The sequence below is a fragment of the Akebia trifoliata genome, chromosome 16 (assembly GCF_017979445.1).
Source record: "Akebia trifoliata isolate Shusen 1 chromosome 16, ASM1797944v1, whole genome shotgun sequence".
Classification (NCBI taxonomy): Eukaryota; Viridiplantae; Streptophyta; class Magnoliopsida; order Ranunculales; family Lardizabalaceae; genus Akebia; species Akebia trifoliata.
Window position 1 is genome coordinate 25299336 of NC_141390.1, and position 19630 is coordinate 25318965.

At 34.2% G+C, this 19630-nt stretch overlaps 1 protein-coding gene, 1 long non-coding RNA gene and 1 pseudogene across 3 annotated transcripts in view; 1 reads left to right on the forward strand and 2 right to left on the reverse strand.

Annotated features, from left to right (window-relative positions):
- Window positions 1-1478, forward strand: part of LOC147383031 (uncharacterized) — a 99211-nt gene extending 97733 nt beyond the window's left edge. The window contains exon 5 of the mRNA XM_086427126.1: window positions 1299-1478. Coding sequence (XP_086283252.1) covers window positions 1299-1449 — 151 coding nt within the window. The 3' untranslated portion in view covers window positions 1450-1478. The remainder of the gene's footprint in view (window positions 1-1298) is intronic.
- Window positions 1479-10338: 8860 nt separating this feature from the next.
- On the reverse strand, window positions 10339-11810 carry LOC147383035 (protein TEEBE pseudogene; annotated as a pseudogene).
- Window positions 11811-13139: 1329 nt separating this feature from the next.
- Window positions 13140-14926, reverse strand: LOC147383036 (uncharacterized). 2 transcript variants are annotated; one of them, XR_015173803.1, is made up of 2 exons: window positions 14483-14926; window positions 13140-13458 (listed from the first exon to the last, which is right to left on the reverse strand). It is a non-coding gene; the product is annotated as an uncharacterized LOC147383036 (long non-coding RNA). The 2 variants fall into 2 exon arrangements; XR_015173804.1 differs by having other exon boundaries at window positions 13140-13533.
- Between the last annotated feature and the right edge of the window lie 4704 nt (window positions 14927-19630).

The following is a 19630-nucleotide window of genomic DNA, read 5'->3' on the forward strand; positions in this document are numbered from 1 at the left end:
TAGGGAAGTATTGATTTGGTAGTAGCCCCATTAGAAGACAATTTCCAAGAAATTGTTGGGTTTTGACAATTTCTGTTAAATGACACAGCATATTTGAATCAGGAGTAAATCCTTAAATCTACAAGAAAACTAGAGAAGAAATCTTCTTCTTTTAGGATTAAATCCTTAAATCTACAAAAGAAGCTGGAGTAGAAATTCCCAAAAGAAAACAAATTCAATTGATATTAATAATTGCTTGTATAAACTGTTTGCAGTTGTTTATGAGGAGTTACAGCCATTGTTGTTGAAAACAGGACCGACGGTGCAGACAACAGTCTTTGTTGCAGTAGTTGTTGTTGAGGTATAAAGAGATTATGAGTTAAGGACCAAAGCAAACACTCAAAACAGTTGCAGAAGACAAAAATAGGGACACTCCTATTTATGAGGTAAGATCAAGCTTCTTTATTTGACTGTATTTAAAGCATATTTTTGAACGTTAGTATAGTTGCTTCACACTAAGGGTATGTTTGATTGCATGGAAAATCACTTTCCTTGGAATTTGAAATCCATGGAAAATTAGTTGTGGAAAATAGGTAGGGTTGGAAAATCAAATTCCATTATTTGATTTCACTTGGATAAAATCATGGAAAAAATATGAGAAAAAATAAGAAGAGGAGAAGGAGGATGTGGCAACGACGAGGGCAACGGTGGCGGCGACGACGGTGACGGTGGCGGTGGCTGCTACGACGACGATGGTGGAGGCGGTGGCGGAGGAGGTGAGGGATGGAGAAAAAGAAAAATAAGAAGAGAGAGAGAGAAGGTGGTCGAAGACGGAGTCGACGGCGACGGCGATGGTGACGACGGCGATGACGACGACGGCAAGGTTAGTGTAATGGTGGTGGTGATGGTAGTGGTGGTGGTAGGGAATAATTGATGATGGAAAACATGGGTGGATTTCATTTTCCCACCCATATGGGTGGGAAAGTGAAATCCATGATTTAGTGGACTTTTTGAATGGGGTGGAAAATGAATTCCATTTCCATGTGCAATCAAACACTTGAAAAATGTCATTTTCCATGGAAATTGATTTTCCACCTTTTTTCCATGTGCAATCAAACATACCCTAAGTTCAAACACATTCTTGTGAGATGACATGCGTCCATCCTAAACTAGGTGTAAAAACACTCCACACTAACATTTTTAAGCATTATACCTCTTAATGCAGCGCCCAGCTATTGGATTTGGCCATGTCACTTCTGCCTGGTTTGGTTGCCAAAGAGATTGATTTATTGTTTCTTGCAATGAAATGCTGCATGCAGGAGGATGTGCTGGAAATGGCGAAAAAGGCCAAGGAAAAAAGCGGCACGTGAAGCACAAGGGTTCATTCCCCAATCTACAACGATAACAACACCGACCTCCACCAAAGATGTTGCCGATCCAGTAATTTCAATATCATTTGCTCTTATTTAGTTTAATTATTGTCAGTTATTTGTAGCTTCAACAGAATTTTTGATCTTAACAAAGAGGTTTTCATGTATATTAATTTTGGGTTATTTAGTTCAATTTGGAACTTGTTTTATAATTTTTCTTTTGTTTTATCTTTTTCTGATTTTTTTTTATTATTTCGTTAATTGTGATTGGTGAATTAGAGGACCGTGCTATTGTTTGTTAAACCTCCAAATTTGACGGTCATACTCTATGGATTTTTTTTTTGTTTTTTTTTTAATTCCATTCTCCAATAATTTGATAGTCCAGGGCCGTCAAAAAAAAAATTCTACAAGAGAATATTTGACGGGCATGTTTGACGGGAGGGTCCGTCAAATTTCTCAAAATTTGACGGGCGAAGACCGTCAAATATTGGCCTTTTTCACATAGTGATATACTAGTAGAAACTGAAAAAGCAAATGTTATAAGAATTATCTAACTGAACCCAGTTTGGGTCGAATCAAATTCAAATATGGTTAATAGGATCTGACTAGATCCGAATTCAAATCTGAATCAATATGAGAGTTGCTACTGGGACCATGTGAAATCGCCTCGACCCTTTTTCACTAAATAGTGGATAAGGGATGAGCCTCCAAGAGAGAGAGAGTAGAGAGTCCAGAGAGAGAGAGAGTCGAAGGAGAAAACAAGAGGATGTGTCGTCCCAAATAGAGAAGACGTCCTTCTCTATTTATAAAAATAAAAAAAAAACATTCTAATTTTTTCTTTCTTTTTTAACGTGTTCCTCTCTTTCTTTTTTCTTTTTCGCTTTTAATTTCCTTTTAGAGCATGATGGTGGGGAGATACCACGCTACTCGTAGTTCGTTAATTCTTCGATGCTTACGTCTTGATTGGTTGATTTTGGTTGTTTTGATTTGAGTCTTATGGATCAATTTTTGGTTTGAAAATTTTTTATCGATTAATTTTAATATTAATTTAATTGGTTGATTCAATTTTAATCCTATTTGTCTGTTGTGTTTTGATTTTGATTTGATTGGTTGTTTGATTTTAATTTTAAATGTTTAGTTATTTAATTTTAATTGTTACTTGATTTTAATTTTAAATATTTAGTTGTTTAATTAATTGTTGCTTGATTTTAATTTTAATTGTTTAATTTTTAATTTAAGTTTTATTTGTTTAATGGTTTAATTTTAACTGTTTAATTGTTTGATTTTAATTGTTTGATTGTTTAATTTTTAATTTAAATCGTTTGAATTTGAATTGTTTAATTTTTAATTTGAGTTTTATTTTTAGTTTGAATTTCAATTTTAATCGGATTTCGATTTTTATTACATTTTCCTAACGATCGGGATCTTTAAGTTGAATTTGGAGGTTGAGGGGCACTTCGGTCATTTTTATGATTTTTCCTAAATTTCTCTGTTTTAGTCGGTTTGGATCCCGTTAGACTCGAAATCATATTCTAAGTGCAATGGAAGTACTTTCGAGGTCTGAAATTCATGAAGGGTATTTTCGTCATTTTGTCAATTTTTACAAATTTTTATGAATTTTAGCGTGAGATTTTTTTTAGTCCCAACATGATTATTTTTAAGTTTCAAAGTCATGTTTTCCTAGCGTAGCGAGGTGTTATCGAACTGTGTATCGAACCTAAAGTGTACGTGCTTGCTAAATCGGGTGTAAGGTGTAGCGATCCTAAACGTGCGTAAATTTCTATGTCAAGTCTTAACGAGTAGGGGAGATGAAAAAATTGAAAATGGAGGGAATCAGGGATAGTACTCACAAGCCTTCGGGTTCTTTGTGATCATCATTAGGAATTCACAGTAATCAGGTGACGAATTGTCGAATTAGGCAGATGCAAAAATGGGGTGTCTACACCATGGTTTTAAAATTCAGTTTCCCATCTCGTCTAGTTTAGGCCCGATACCAAGTCATCTCAGACGAGTTTTTTAATACATTTGAGATGTTTCGTTGAAAAAATCAAAAAATCAAAAGATTCAATGGGAGGTATTAAATCTCGATAAAAAAAAGTAACTCATGAGTTGGTCTCATTCAACTCCGATACCGAGTTAACTTAGGTGATACATCTCAATCTCGAACAAATTTTAAAATCATGATTGGGACCCCAACTTTTAGTTACTACACCCTAATTTCTTAAATCATTTATCTCACTTCAATTAAAGTTTAAAAATTTAAAACACACTCTTCAAACATTACATAGGTTTGGCTCAAGTTATAATTTCAATATCACAAAATAATGTAATACTTGGTCGAGCAATTTTAGTCTTTATCTATAATTATGATTAGGTTTATATAAAATTCTAAATCCAACCAATAGAAATTTAGCAGGAAAAATAAAATAAAAAGGATAGGGCTTCTATTGTTTGCCACCAACTCCGGAAGTAGTACTAGATTTGGGTACAATGTCATCCTTAGGTTTAAACCATTGGATTATGTTAAGTTCATACAACCTGATCTGAACCCTTATAAGCATGGTCATCCTAAGGATCATTCCTTAAACCTTTTACACGTTATGTGAGTCCAATCATTGAAAAATTGGACTCAAAACAAAACCATCTCACACAAAAGACAAAAGGAAGTGTTCGGAGGCCCTAAAGAGAGCCAAATATTGTGCCAAACATTTTTCAAGATAGATTAAGGATCATTCCTTCAACTTTTTACACGTTATGTGAGTCCAATCATTAGATTAAGGATCATTCCTTCAACTTTTTACACGTTATGTGAGTCCAATCATTGAAAAATTGGACTCAAAACAAAACCATTTCACGCAAAAGACAAAAAGAAGTGTTCGGAGGTCCTAAAGAGAGCCAAATATTGTGTCAAACATTTTTCAAAATAGGGGTTAGAAGTTTTGGAATGGGTTGATTTTTTGTGAGGATGATCTCTATGGTGAGAAAATCATCCTCACCAAAAATCAGTTCATTCCGAAACTTCTAACCTTAATTTACAAGTTGAATAATCGTGGACCATCTAATTTTTGTAAATCACTTTTGATGGGTTAAATATTTTGGAATAGGCTGATTTTTGGTAAGAATGGTCTCCTCATCATAAAGATCATCCTCACAAAAAATCATCCCATTCCAAAATTTCTAACCCCTATTTTTGAAAAATATTTGACACAATGTTTGGCTTTCTTTAGGGTGTTCAACCCAAACACAAAAGTCACAATGCTTCCAGGTTGTTCTACACAAAAGAAAAATTTTACGCACCTGATGTTAACACGTGTCAGACTAATAGAGGCCCAACCTTATAAATGACCGCCTATTTTGCTATGGCTTTGCGCCGTTGAAACCAAAAGATGTCACTTCTTCCGCACTTACAAGTGTTGCTCCTTGGGTTGGTAGTGGTGGTGAGTGGCACCACCACTCCTTCCTTAGCTGACCGTTACAAACATCCATCATTTAAGAACCACAACCAGATCAAAGAGAACCACCAGCACCAATAATAACACCTCCAATAAGACCACCACCAAGAAGACCACCACCATCATCACTTAATCATCATCATCACCACCCTGGTGTTCATCCTCCAACAGAACATGTGGAAGATTCATATAAGAAACCTCCCATACCTCATTAATTAAAGCCTCCCATCACCCATTCATCCCCACTGATCACTTAGTAGATGATACGGAGAAACATATATATATAGAAGAATAAGAAGAGGTGATCCTAATGGTTTTATGGTTGTGCTTGAGTGATGTTCATGTAAGCAGGTGCCCTAGCAATTGTCAGAGACATACATTTTCTTCATGGTATAGCTGATAGGTCATGAGCTTGCTTGTCACATTACTGTATGGTTAGCGAACTTTGTTAGTAAAGTCTCATTTTGGAATCCTAGATCTATCTAGTATTTAACCACGAGAGAGAGGAAAAACTAGAGATGATTACCAAAACATGACCAACTTTTGACATAATCCCAATTGTGGCTCACTGTTCATTTTAATTCTAAAAAACATACATAATGAGATTGAGTTTTTTTATTTTTTTCTTTTTTCCCGAAGAGTAGCAAGATCATCACTTTATAAAAAAGAAAAAAAAACCTGCAATCTCGCTAGTTTTATCAGTGAGATAGAGACGTGAAGGAATTGGAAAGCCCTTGTTAATATTCTGTAAAACACTAGTCTTTATAAAGAAAATACAAACTGACCTCATTAATTTGACTTTAAAAAACGTAAGCAAAACAAAAGTTAATTTCTCAACAACTTTAAGCCACAAAAGAAGTGACTACGTACTCGGACAAAAAAAAATCAAACTTTTGCGAAGAAAATTTTAGAAAATTAGAAATTTGAGATTGAAAAGTAATATAAACGGATGTTTATGAAAAGTGAGTATAATTCATTAATTTCTTGCTACCACAATGAATATAATTTAACTAGACAAATTAATGGGTCCCTAACATGACCACCTAGAACTGCATAAAAATAATCAAATCCATAATGGTAAATTCAAAATTGACACTACAACAAAAAAAATGGAAATTAGGAAGGATTTATAACTATTCTTAAGATAATCTGAAACGGTTAACATACCAACTCTGATCGAGACATCATTAATGAAATTAAACAGCTGCAAGCCATTTCAAATCTAAAAGTACTAATAAAAAAATACCTTAGACATCGATTTAAAATCCGATGTCTATAAAACTAATGTCCTAAGTTTGAGACTTTAGACATCGGTTACAAATCGATATCTAAACATTTAAAAAAAATAATATATATATATATATATATATATATATATATATATATTTTCTACACATCTATTACCCACGGTCAAAATAGATCCAAATAGAGAACATTGAGATTCTCTATCACATTCATTTATACAAAAAAGAATTACAATGACTCATAATTTATAAAATTATCCAGTACTTCACCATCAAAATTACAAAATATCGCATAATACTACAAACAAATCACAATTGTCCCTCATTTGGAGATCCACTATCTCTAGGGATGCCATTTCCAACGTTTCTATGTACAAAAGCATCCAGAAAATTTAATATCATGAAACCTTGAGTAAAATCCAAACTATGAACCACACATGTGTACCTATTCGATGAGATATCTTCAAGCACAACAGAGAATTCGAAGCACTACCTAGAAATTTGTCAACATCAATAAGAAATGAAATACATACAAGTTCCTCATGCATGAAACAATATACAACTTATGAGTGCCAAGATTCCTCTTTGGAAAGAAAGTAGATGGAACAGCCCATGTCAAATGTAAGATTAGTATTTCATACTATTCTACCATGGTCAATGGGTGTGATCCATAATCTAATCACATAGATTTGTGTGAGTATATGCATGTGCCAACAACATGCGCCCATGCTAAAAGCATACATGCCATAATAAGGCTGGCCATAATTCAGTTTGACTCAAGAAACAAGCATGAACACAAACAGAATACATAGGTCTAATACAACAATCATCACACAAATAAACAAGCAAGAAAAACCGAAAGAACTGTCATAAAAGTTAGAAATAAGTTATATATGAAAAAATTAAATAGGGACCAAAAACAATTTTAAACAAACCTATCAAAGAAAATTAAAATGTATAACTCGATTGAACCCAAACAATGAATATGTACAAGCATTTTTCAGGCAAACAATGAAAAATCAGAAGGCAGCTTTATTCAGCGCTCATCTAATTTAGATAGAAAAAGTGTAGAAAGCCTATTCAAGGCTAAAAAAAATTGGTCAAAGTTTAGCTTGGACAAGTAAAGCAAAAAAGTTAATGAAGCTTAATGACCTAAAAGATCCCAAAAGAGGGTCTCAGCTACTGGATGTTTCAAAGCTCTGAAGAAAAGAGTTGGCACCATCCATATATATTCTCAGCCATGGTTCAAAGGTTCCCTCTGTTTTGGAATGTTTTGGTGGAACATTCTGGTTTTCACCTTGACCAGAATCAAATATTGACCCAAAACATTGAATGTTTTAGATTGTCTCAGAATGTTTAGGTAAAGATCATCTTAGTTTTTCTCCTAACTGAAATATAACCTCAAGATGAGATTTTAAACCTTGTTTCTCGCCTAAAAACCATTAAACAGAGATGTGTTCTTTGTCATATTACTGGATATGATAGCATAAATTGAGCGACAAGACTTACACAAAATGGGGTTCATGGTCATCATCAAAGCATTATCCCAAAATTCGGGGGTCAGCTGAACTAATCACGTTCCCATTCAATTTGACCAAAGCCATGTCTTCTAATAATTCAAGTGTATCCATATCTACTTCAACTACCTATGTTTTTTTTTTTTTTTTTTTGTGTGAGAAATTTTTTTTTTTCTTATCTGGGTTTTTCCATGAAATCCAGAAGGCTCTGGTGTTGGATAAAACAATTTGGTAATCCAGTTCAGCTGAACAGCCCTTACTAAGATTTAAGTTAGTAAGGAAAGTGTTTCTCTATTGCTTAATTAACTGCCAAAATCAATGTGGATGAATGGGTGATGACCATGATGAGGTGGTTGTGGATGGTGAATAGGGTGAGGATGAAAAGTAGGGAAATGTGGTGGTGGTTTGTGTGGTGGCTTATTGATTGGTGGAAGGCGGATAGGAGGAAAACGGATAGCCAAAGTAGGCGTAGGTGTGAGAATCATCACCACCCCAAGGAGCAACACCAGTAAGTGTAGGACTATTGACATCTTCATGATGTCTCGAAGGTGTAAAACCATGGAACAAGTGTGGCATCTTTAGGTTTCAATGAGTGGCCTTTTATAATGGAGTTAGACCTCTATTAACTTGACACGTCTATACATCAGGCCCAATTGATTTTAGACGTAGACTGAAACTAGAATATTTAGTAGTGCATGTGAGATTAGTTTTGTAATTGTTGACTCGATCCCCATATTTATGATTTCCAGAAGGGTGATTTAGAAATACCTCCCCAAATTTTAATGAATATTTGAGATACATCCTGATATTTTCAAACTAATGACATGAGTATCTTCACCTTGGTTTTTTCTTATTAACAAATGAAAAACTGATTTAAATACCCTGATCTTCAACATGTATTAAAAACCCATTGATTTTTCTTCTCCAAACCAGTCTTCTTCAAGCATTTCAACTTCCTAGGTAAATTGTTTTTGATAAAAAATATCAAATAAGAGGGTGAAATAGTAAAATGGCATTTGAATCCTAACAATATCTGAGATAAGAAGGTAAGGGTAATTGTCAAAACATTAGGTGGTGAAGATAAAATTACGCCAAACCATATAGGGTCGAAGTGTAATTTATCCTATTATGTACATCTCTCACTAAATAGAAAATTGATTTTCTCTGTAAAAACTTTTTAGACGCACTTTGACTCGAACATAGACCAAATAATGTTAAGCTCTCAAAATAACCAAAGACTTCCAAAGTGGATGGCTACGAGAAAATAACTTCCATACAAGTTGATGCAGGACAATAATTATGATGAGTCCAAGATCAAGAATAATCGATTCTACTATGAAAACCTTAATTTCATTTTCATCTTTATTTGTTTGGGATGCCTAGAGAAATGCAGTTTCAAGTTTGAACTACATATATTAAATGTTAGGGTTCTACCTCTACCTCTTGAATAGAGGTGACCACGCTGAAAAGGATGCCATTGAATTGAGCCAAAGTTAAGTTAGAGGGTCTTCACCGCTATCTTTTGAACTTATTGGAAGTAAGTCCCACTGCATGGTCATCAAGCATTTACGAGTAATCAATGGTTTGAAAATGAAGGTTCAAAGGATATTTTTTATCTACCCGTTAAAGGGGGCATGCCGGAGAATAATAGTCCAAACCATCAAGATAATGATTGAGCCAACACAAGGGTATCAATGGCTCTTTTTTTTAGTTTTTTCCCATGTATATCCAGAGTAGAAACCTAAATAAAACATTATTCTGATTTTAATCAATTCTTATTTCAGGTAAGAGACCCTTCAAACTTGACCCCAACCTAAAAGTAACTATGACCGATCATCTATTCATTGGATACCACCACATGAAAATTGAAAAATTCGACAGAAAAATTTGACGGGCCAAGTCCTACAAATTTTAGAAACTGAATTTTGATGGTCTAGGACCATCGAAATTTTTTATGTTCCCAGATTTGACGGCTTAGAACTATCGAACTTCTCTCATCCTTCATTAATTTGATAGTTTTTGATCGTCAAAAAAAAATTTTGACAATGAAAAATTCGATGCCAATTCAACTTCTTGATTTATCGAATTTGGGCTTTTTCATATTGTATACCCATCAAGATTGACAATTACTTTTTAATGAAAAAAACTCACATCTAATTCCTCACTTGATAGTTGATACAAATAATGGATTCAGAGAGAAAATCAAACTTTTTCAAAGAAAATCTTAAAAATTAGAAATATGAGATTGAAAAGTAATATAAACGGATGTTTATGAAAAGTGAGTATAATTCAATAATTTCTTGCTGCCACATTGAATATAATTTACCTAAACAACTTAATGGGTCCCTAGTATGACTACCTACTACAGGAAAATAAGTTAAACTCGACAGCCTAAATAAGTTCTCGACAACCTAAAATTGTCGAATTTTTCAAAATTCGACAGCCTCACCCGTCGAATTTGCTCATCGATTTTGGCCATGTCGGAAAAAAAAAATCGTTGGCCTTAAGCCATAGAAATTATTTTCGATAGCCTTGAAAACCGTCGAAAAAACTAAATTCGTTGGCCCAAAATCATCGAAAAAATAAATTCGACAGCTTTGAGCGATCGAATTATTGGCTATTTCAACCTATACCTGCCAAAAAATCACATATTCACATCCACATCTACATTCACATTCACATCCCATCCACACCAATTAGTATTCAATCAATAGTATCAAAATAATAATAAGATCTTAAAAAAGTAAAAAAAAACAAAAAAATAAAACAAATAAACTATAACAACAACAAAGCCTCCATTCATAATTTCATATATGCTCTACTAACTGAGTCCACAAAATATATCTCACCACAAGAAGATGGTAATGCTATGTCAGATACTTCATACTTCAGACACCGATCAAATATTCCAACCCCTTAAATCACACCAAGGATCAAATATGCAAAAGCAGGGCTGGCATTTAAAAGAAAAAACATTAAGTAGTCCAACTCTAAGAGAGAGGAGAAACTATAACTTGATCCAGGATAGGACCACAAAGAGAGCCTAAGTCATCAACCCTTGTGAGGTAATAAGAACTGTAGAATGTAATCCGTGTCCTTGCTTCAATTGCTCTGAGCTTGAAACTAATAGTCTTGAACCCACCCTTTCCATTGGATTTAAGGGGGCTTTCATGGTATCTTTGGCAGCAAAAGCTTCAACCATCATTGATCCATGACACCCATTCTTAGTGCCTCCAATAGTGAATGTGAGGTTATAGATTTTGTTAGGAATTGTTCTTAGAACTTAAGCAATGGCACTCTCCCTCCCTGCAACAAGTTCAACCGCAGTGTGTCCAAAGGAGACAGCAAAGTGCTTCGAGTCAATGTACTTCACTGGTTTTAGTGATTCAATGATCCAACCAGGAAGAGGGGATGTAAAATCTTCTTGTTTTGGAGGGAGGACACCATTAGAGGAGTTCTTAAGTAGATGAGTTCTTATTTCCTTCTGATCGGCATGGGAGGGAAGAATTCTTTAATGGCTACAACATCCAAGAGAGGACCACAAGCTGGATCCTCTTGAACCCGTGTTGTGGAATGTCACCTTAGCAAACTTAGTTTTGGCCTTAAAGCCCCAAGCATAAACATCACCTCCATTGCTGCTGTAGAGTGGATCCCCTGAAAACGGAGGAACAGAAACCCTCAATACTTCATCTTGAGCACATGTTCTCAAAGCCCCAAATGCGAGGGAATACAGAGAGCCCGGTTTAACTAATATGGTTTGAGAGATTGAGACCTCGTTGCTGAGCCTTATAGCATGGGTACCGTGTGCAACGACAAAAAACATTCCACCAGCTAATGGCCCACCATGGATGTACTCAACCAAGCCATTGATTTCCCATTTGGGTAGTGAGTACTTCCCCTTGATGACTGTTTTGTTGGGGTTGGATTGCTTAGGTGGTATTTCAAAGTTTCCATTTGGGAGAAGTCCTGAAAGAGTAAAGAGAGTGCTAGAAAAAGTAAGAGATCAAGATCTTAACCTTGGAAAGGGAAAAAAAAAAGCACAAATCTGAACTAGTACTCACACATAATCCCAAGAAGAAAAGATGAAATCTATTATAGGAACACTAAAATAGCATAAAAATGCAAAGAACCATAAAGAAAAACCACTTCATTAACAAGATAGATTAGAACACCATAAACTCTAGCCAATAACTAATGGCCTATGATATATCTAAATAGTTCAACATTGCTCAACATACCCATATCCATGTGGCTGGCAGCAACATACATAAAAAAAAAAGGGTAACATACTTTTCTAATATGTTTTATTTAATAGTAAAACATACTTTTTCTAAGAACTGATTCTTTAAGTTTAACATGATGGAAACACTAAAAGAACTGTATCTGCATTCATATCCTAGATTTTGGGATCGAAGAAATGCACTGTGCCTGATGAGACCAAAATATCAAAGCGCACACAGTGTGACCAGCTTTTGTTGCTTGGCAGCAAGAAGTCATACTCAATCTATCCAAGCTGTCACCTTTTGTTCAATTTAGTGTGAAAGCTAATCCGCCATAAATAAAGGACTGCTTCCAAACACACCTTAAACATCCTCGTCCTGCTTTCCTTCTCCTCCTCCCTGCTTTAAATTTGCTTCAAATTTCACTTGCTAACAAGCTGCCTAGTAGGTGATACAAAACCAAATGAGATCATGTGTTCAAATACATTAATGACATGATGACACAACATTAGCCTTCTTTTGCTCTGTCTGATATAAAACAATAAATAGTACCTCATCCCTAAACAAGCCAGCCCTCAATAAAATTGAAATCAATCAGCTCTCAAAAACACTAATGGGTATAATAGTTCAAAGAATTGAGTAAAAATAGTTCTCACAATTGCCAATGCCAACATAGTAACTACTACATAAAAATAAGAGAAAGTCCACATTGCTAGGATTACTCCTTAGATGCCCTTTTGTCCTTACCACTTGTTTTCTAACCCCCACTATGAAAAAGCCTAAAAATATTAATAATCTATTACAATATAAATGGCAATAACCATAATAACATAAATAAATAAAAAATCCTCTCAAATTTCAACCAAGTGAAATTGATTGTACTAATTAACCTCACTTGTAAATGACTCTTCACATGAGCTAGTGTTAGATCCTTCACATTCATTAACTCCAAAACTGAAACATATGTGAAAGCATTCATTTACAATCAAACTAGCTGCTGAAACAATCTAAGTTGGGTGTCTTTTCCATTGTTGGATTCAAGTTCACCTTCATCCAAACTAGATATCTTCCTAAAAATATAAGAGTTACCCTTTACACTCTGAATAACTCTGACTTAGTATACATGTGGTAGGTATGAAATAATGATTAATCGAAAGGAAAAAAAAAAAAAAAAACAAAGATGGAGATAAGATGGGAATCTTAAATACCAAGTCAAGATAGTATTTGGTACCTTTAAGTGTTAAATACAAATTATACAATCAAGTACAATCTAACTCATTGCATTCCCAGAAACAGTATTTGTTGAGAAAATGCAGGTGTACGACATTTGTCTCTAAATTTTTAGGTTTGTTTCAAAAAAAAAAAAATTGGATGTCTCCCATTGTCTCAAGGTTCGTCTAAACCTTGCTTAAGAGGTTAAACTTTATTATTACAAAACAATCCAGCCTAGTGAACTAAAAGCATTACCAGAATAATTGAAAACTTCATACCTCATTTGATTCATTCCAAATTTGGATAAGCTTCTCTGCTTTCCTCCAACTCATGATTACGGAATCCAATTTTTTGATAAGGCAAGTACCAAATCAACCATTAATCCAAAAAAATTCAAAATTTCCAGTATTGCTCTGCTTTCTGCTTTTTCCTCAAATAGTTTCATATTTCTTTCCTCTCATAATCTGCAGCAGAATGCAAAAAATATATACACCTTTAAGGAGTTCATTCCCATGCCTTGAATGGCTCACTTAAACACCCTGAAAGACATACACACTTTCTTGGGAAACATAATTTCAGCCAAAAACAAGGCAAAGAAAAAAGTTCCAAATGTTACTCCTCATTAAATCTCTACAAGAACTTTTCAAGTTGTTCATCACTCTCATGTTCCTTACACCCAATGCACCAAGCCTACCAAATGGTGCCCTTTTTAGTACTTGTAGAATCCCATGAGAAATCTCTTTAAAGTTTTTCTATGCAGTTTGCCACTGAAGCCAAAATTCATTACATAAGACAGTAAATAAAGTAGCTTGAGAAGGCAGTTCTCATTAGTGTCATTCTTCAACGATAGGATATTTTAAAAACAAATTAAAAACAATTTTTTTCCATAATCCAATAATCTAGTACAAGAAGCCCAAGTTCCAATAGGATGACCAAGGTGTTCTAAGAAAGCAACCCAAGTTACTTCTCGAAATGACCTTTATCATCCTCACTGATCTCTATCACTTGATTTTTCATTAAATTGACAACCGTGCTTCCAAATAACCATTGCTATTAAATTCTTTCCAATGGAGTCATGATCTAGAAGTAAGTTTCAATACAGTACCTTTGGTAAGATTTTCAGAAGGATTGCTAATTGGGATCTTCATTATACAAAACTGAAGGGATGCATAACAAATTGCTTTTTAATAAACATAAAAATTTATCAAATCCATTTGAACTAGTTTTGGATGGCTAGACTCATCCAAATCACATCGAATCGTTCAAAATTCACTAAGATTCGATGCATAACAAATCTAATCTGAATAATCGGTACAAGAACATAAAATCTTCCATATAATTATCTAAAAAATACAAAAATTCATCATTCAACACCAATAAACCACCTAAATGCATGAAATTCAAGAGAAAATTATGTTTTTAAGATATACTGAGAACAAAATTAGCAAAAATGGAAGTGAAATCAAGTTGAAAAGGATAAGAACTCACACTTTGGTGACGCGATTGTCTTGATCGTAGGTGATGTGAAACCAAGTACAAGGGTTTACAAGGTTTGGATCCCAACTTTGGAGGACATTATTTGGATCGGACAAGCTTATTCTCAATTTTTCGATCTCTCCTCTTAGGGTCTATTTCATTTGAGAAGATGAGGAGAACAGAAAACATGCGAGTGAGTTTTCGATGAAACAAGAGATCGAAAGTGAGTTTTCGTTCGGTGTTCTCCAATAGCTGTGTGAGTTTTCGATGAACAACAGATCGAATGTGAGTTTTTCGTTCGGTGTTCTTCTTCGATGAAAATTCTTGATTTATTATTTTATTAAAAAAAATATAAAAAAATTCTGATGGTTCGTTGGGCTTAGTCCATCGAATTACTTTGTTGGCAACTGCAAATTTTGGGCCGGCCCAAATAATTGTGAGATTTGGGCCGTCGAATTTAACGCTATATTACTAACGAATTTCAACTTTTTTGAGGTAACCAGAACAGCAAAACTGTCTAATCAACTATAGATACACTAGGTAATTAGGCGACTGAGTACCCATTAACGCCCTTAGCCAAGACACGAGTACGACTACACGGGATTAGCTAATCTTTTGCAAAAGATTAAGATAACACGTTCATGTACATTGAAGAATATATCAATCTCAATTGGAAAAGATCTCTAAATTGAGAACTCTAAAAAGGAAGAGGAAGAAGGGCAAAAAGAGAATTAAATTCATGTATCCTTTATACATAATTGAATGGAGGAATAAGAATAGTTAAGCCGACCATAAAGTTGGAGGATTGGACTTTAATTATGACGATGATGGAATTATAATATACTAATCCAAAATTTTAAATAAGATGTTTGGCTAGGAATCCATTGAATTAAAACTGGGGAAAATTTTATTGACACACCAAGAAATTCTAAGGGCCCTCCAATTTTTAGGGGCACCTCTAAGATTCAAAGAATGGTTGTTGGCACTCCATCATATGCCTAATTGGCATTTTTGGTGACCCGCTGTATCGATATGTGGTTTGTCCCTTGGTGAATCTACATAAAAGTCAGTTTGATTGGTGTTATGAATGCATAGATTAATGTAGCCTTGTCTTAAGAATGATTTCTAATCATTGGATTTAAATTATTTTTCAAGAGATAAAATCTAGTGGATACAAGTTATCAAACACTGATTTTCGGTAGGTACATTCATTTTGAGCAAATCCATTGGATACAAATCACTCTTCTTTTTTAACATTGGTGGTGATATCCAATAACTACACAACTATAGGAGTCATATGCAATGGATCGGGCTTGACCAAAATCTTTAAGTGATCTAAAAATAAAATTCAATAGATTTGAATCCTTGGAATAGTTCCCAATAATAAAAAATGAGTCATGACAATCTGGCATTCTTTTTTGCACACTCCCTTCACCGAGCTGTAGATCCTTTGATTCAGGATACACAAGAACAAAGATTTATGATTCTATGAAGCGCCAGGTCAGAGAATCTACAAAGAAAAGAGTGTCAGACTATCACAATTCTAAAAAATATATAGGTCCAACATGATTTAATATCCTTCGACCCAAGTTGGATTTGGGTTAAATATGGATCCACCCAGGTCCAATATATTGCAAGCTCTTACCACTTTCCTATAATATGGATTCTTGCAAAATAAAAGACGATAATAGTAATATTAGGCCTGTCAATGGATAGCCGAAATCCGAATTCGAATTCGAAAAATCGGATATTATTCGAAATTTTCAGATTCGGATAGTTTTTAATATCAGATAGCGTTTCGGATACGAATTCAGATATATGTGAATTCGCATTCGATAATATCCGATTCGAAAATACTAATACTAATAAATAAATTTTATATTAATTTTTCTTTTAGGTTAGAAGTAAAACTGAAGAAGTTCTGTCGAACAGAACTCAGCTTTCAGCCCGACAGCAGCATACAGCCCTCATCGTCGTCTTTGACCCTCGTAATCTTCGTCTTCGACCCTCATAATCATCGTCTTCGACCTCATTAAGCCTTTAACCCTCATCGTCTTCAACCCCTTCAATCCTTATCGTCTTCACAGCCCTCATCGTCGTCTTCGAACCTCATAATCATCGTCTTCGACCCCTTTAAGCCTTTAACCCTCATCGTATTCAACCCCTTCAACCCTCATCGTCTTCACAGCCCTCATTATCTTCAACCCTCATTGTCTTCAGCCGATAACAGTAGTTACCGTCGGAATCTTTCTCAGCGGCTCATCTTCTTCTTCGACGTCCATTGATAGGTCGAATCGGCGTCCATTGACAGGTCGAATCAGCGTCGGAGTCTCTTTGTCTCTCTCTCTCTCTCACTCTCAAAGCTCTTAACGATTACAATCTGTGGATTCTGGTTAGTATTTTACTTTTTAAATAAACTTCATCTATGGATTCTGCATTTCTGCTACTTGATTGCATTTTTTTTTAAATTCCTGAATTTGTTATAGATCTTTTGAGTTTGTTATTAGAAATGTTCTTAAAAATATCTTTGAAAATACCTTTTGTTTGTTCTTTTATTCATTTTTGACAAAGTTTAAGAGCTCTAAGAGGACTGGTTATGACTTATGAGTAAGAGAAGAATAAATTGAAAATTGTCATAGTACCATCTTTTCTTTAACCATCTGATTTCTAGTTTAGAATCTTGTGTGTATGTGTGTGTTTGTGTTCTAATATGATGTTTGGTGTATAATAAATAAAAATTAGTGTGGTAGAGAATTCAAGTTAGAATTCTGATTTTTAGTTTAGTTGTTTTTTTTACATGTAATCCTTAATAAGAAACTTTATGCTGTGAACCAAACAGAGCCCATCTTGTATTACACATTTTACCCACTTGTATGGATATATAGGAATCAAAATATGATGAATCACTTATTTGGATATATAGGATTTCATTCAACATTACAGTAAAATTGATAGCCACAAGCCACCTAATAAGTAAAATTGATTTTTCTTTGAAGATGATTGGGTAGGGGTATTTTATTTTTAAGCTTTTGATCATTTTGTTGAATAGTATTATCTTTTGTTGGTATTTTGTAGGTTATAAAGAAAATGTCTTAATCTGATCCATTAGCTAATACAACTCCTAGTGTTGCATCCGCCCCTTCTCCTGTGATTGGTGATGAGTGTAATGATGATGAACATACTATAGATGAAACATCCTTAGAAATTAAAAGTCAGAAAAGGAGGTCAAAAGTATGGTTAGAATTTGATGAAAAGAAATTGGGGGATGGGAGCATTCAAGTAATTTGTATACATTGTAATAGGGCATTTGATGGTTCTAGTTCAAAAGAAACTACACATTTGATGAATCATACAAAGACTTGTATGAGAAGATCAAATAAAGATGTCAAACAACAATTATTATCAGTTATAAAATCTAGTAAAGAACCCACAAAATTGACAAATTGGAAATATGATCTTGAAAAAAGTAGAATGGATTTTGCGAAAATGATTACGAAGCATGATTATTCCTTCAGTGTGGGTGAGCACGAGTATTTTCAGTTATTTGTCAATGGCATTAATCCCACGGTTAAGTTCTATTCTAGAAATACAAGACGGGCTGATTTAATGAAAGTTTACAATAAGATGAAAATTGGGTTACAAGATGTGCTTGATCAACTACCTTCTCGATGTAGTCTGACAACAGATCTATGGACATCTGATCATTAAGAACTCAATTATGCTTGCCGGACTTGCCATTACATAAACACTAATTGGAAATTGAATAAAAAAATCATTTCTTTTGAATTAATTCAAGGTTCGCATTCTGGGGAAGCTTTGAGTAGATTTATCAAATCCAAAGTATTAGATTGGAATCTTGATAAAAAGATATTTTCAATCACAGTCGATAATGCATCTAATAATTATGTAATGGCAAGAGATCTGAAAGATTGGTTATGCTCCAAAGGGATGTTAGCACTTAATGGTGATTTGTTTCATATAAGATGCAGTGCTCACATTCTAAATTTAATCGTTCAAGATGGGTTAAAAGAGATCGATGGAATTTTGAATAAGATTCGAGAAAGTGTAAAGTTCGTGAAATCTTCTGCATCTAGAGGTCAAAAATTTGCAAGTGCATTAGCCCATACGAGGTTAACTGGAAAAAGGGTGTCTTGGGATGTGCCAAATAGATGGAATTCTACCTATTTGATGTTTGATAATGCTTTAGTCGTACGTTCAGCATTTGAACGATTAGCAGAGTTGGCTCCTAATTACAAATGTTTACCATCTTCAGAAGAATGGGAAGTAGGTAGAGTTATTTGTAACTGTTTGAGAGTATTTTATGATACTACTACTCTTTACTTCTCAGGAGTCAAATATCCAACGGCTAACTTATATTTTAAAGGTGTATGTGATGTTTATGATAACATCATTCAATGGCTTGTCTCTGAGCATGATTATGTGTGTCAAATGGCCTTCAAAATGATTGAAAAATTTGACAAATATTGGAGTACTAGCAATTTGTTGATGAACATTGGTGTGGTTCTTGATCCATGTTGTAAAATGGAGTTCATTGAGTTTGTATTTTCTAGAATTTACGGGGAAGATGCTGACATGCACATTAATAAAGTGAAGAAATCAATAAATGAATTATACTCCAAATATGTCATTTCAGATGATTTTTGTGCTGATTTAGCTAGTAGTTCCATTGGAGGTGGTTTGGGTACAGTTGGTGATGGAAGTTCTAATACTGAAAATTTAAGAATGTAAGAAGAATTCAAGAAATTTATCAAAAAACGTTCTCAAAATTTACAACAAGTTCAAAAGACAAAGTTGGATAAATACTTAGATGAGGTTTATTTCCATTGGACGAAGATGAAAAGAGTTTTGATATATTACTTTGGTGGAAAAGTAATGGTCCAAAGTTTCCTACACTTGCAAGGATGGCTCGTGACATCTTGGCTGTTACAGTATCTACTGTAGCATCGAAATCAGCATTCAGTAGTGGTGGTAGAATAATCACTGAATCCCACTCTTCATTGAGTCCTGAAGTTGTGGATGCTTTAGTTTGCGTAAAAGATTGATTGCCATCCCTTAAAGGTAAATAATACAATTGTTATATTTTGTTAAGTTTATATTTTATTGTGCATATTCTTCCTACTATTTATTTTTTTTTTTTTT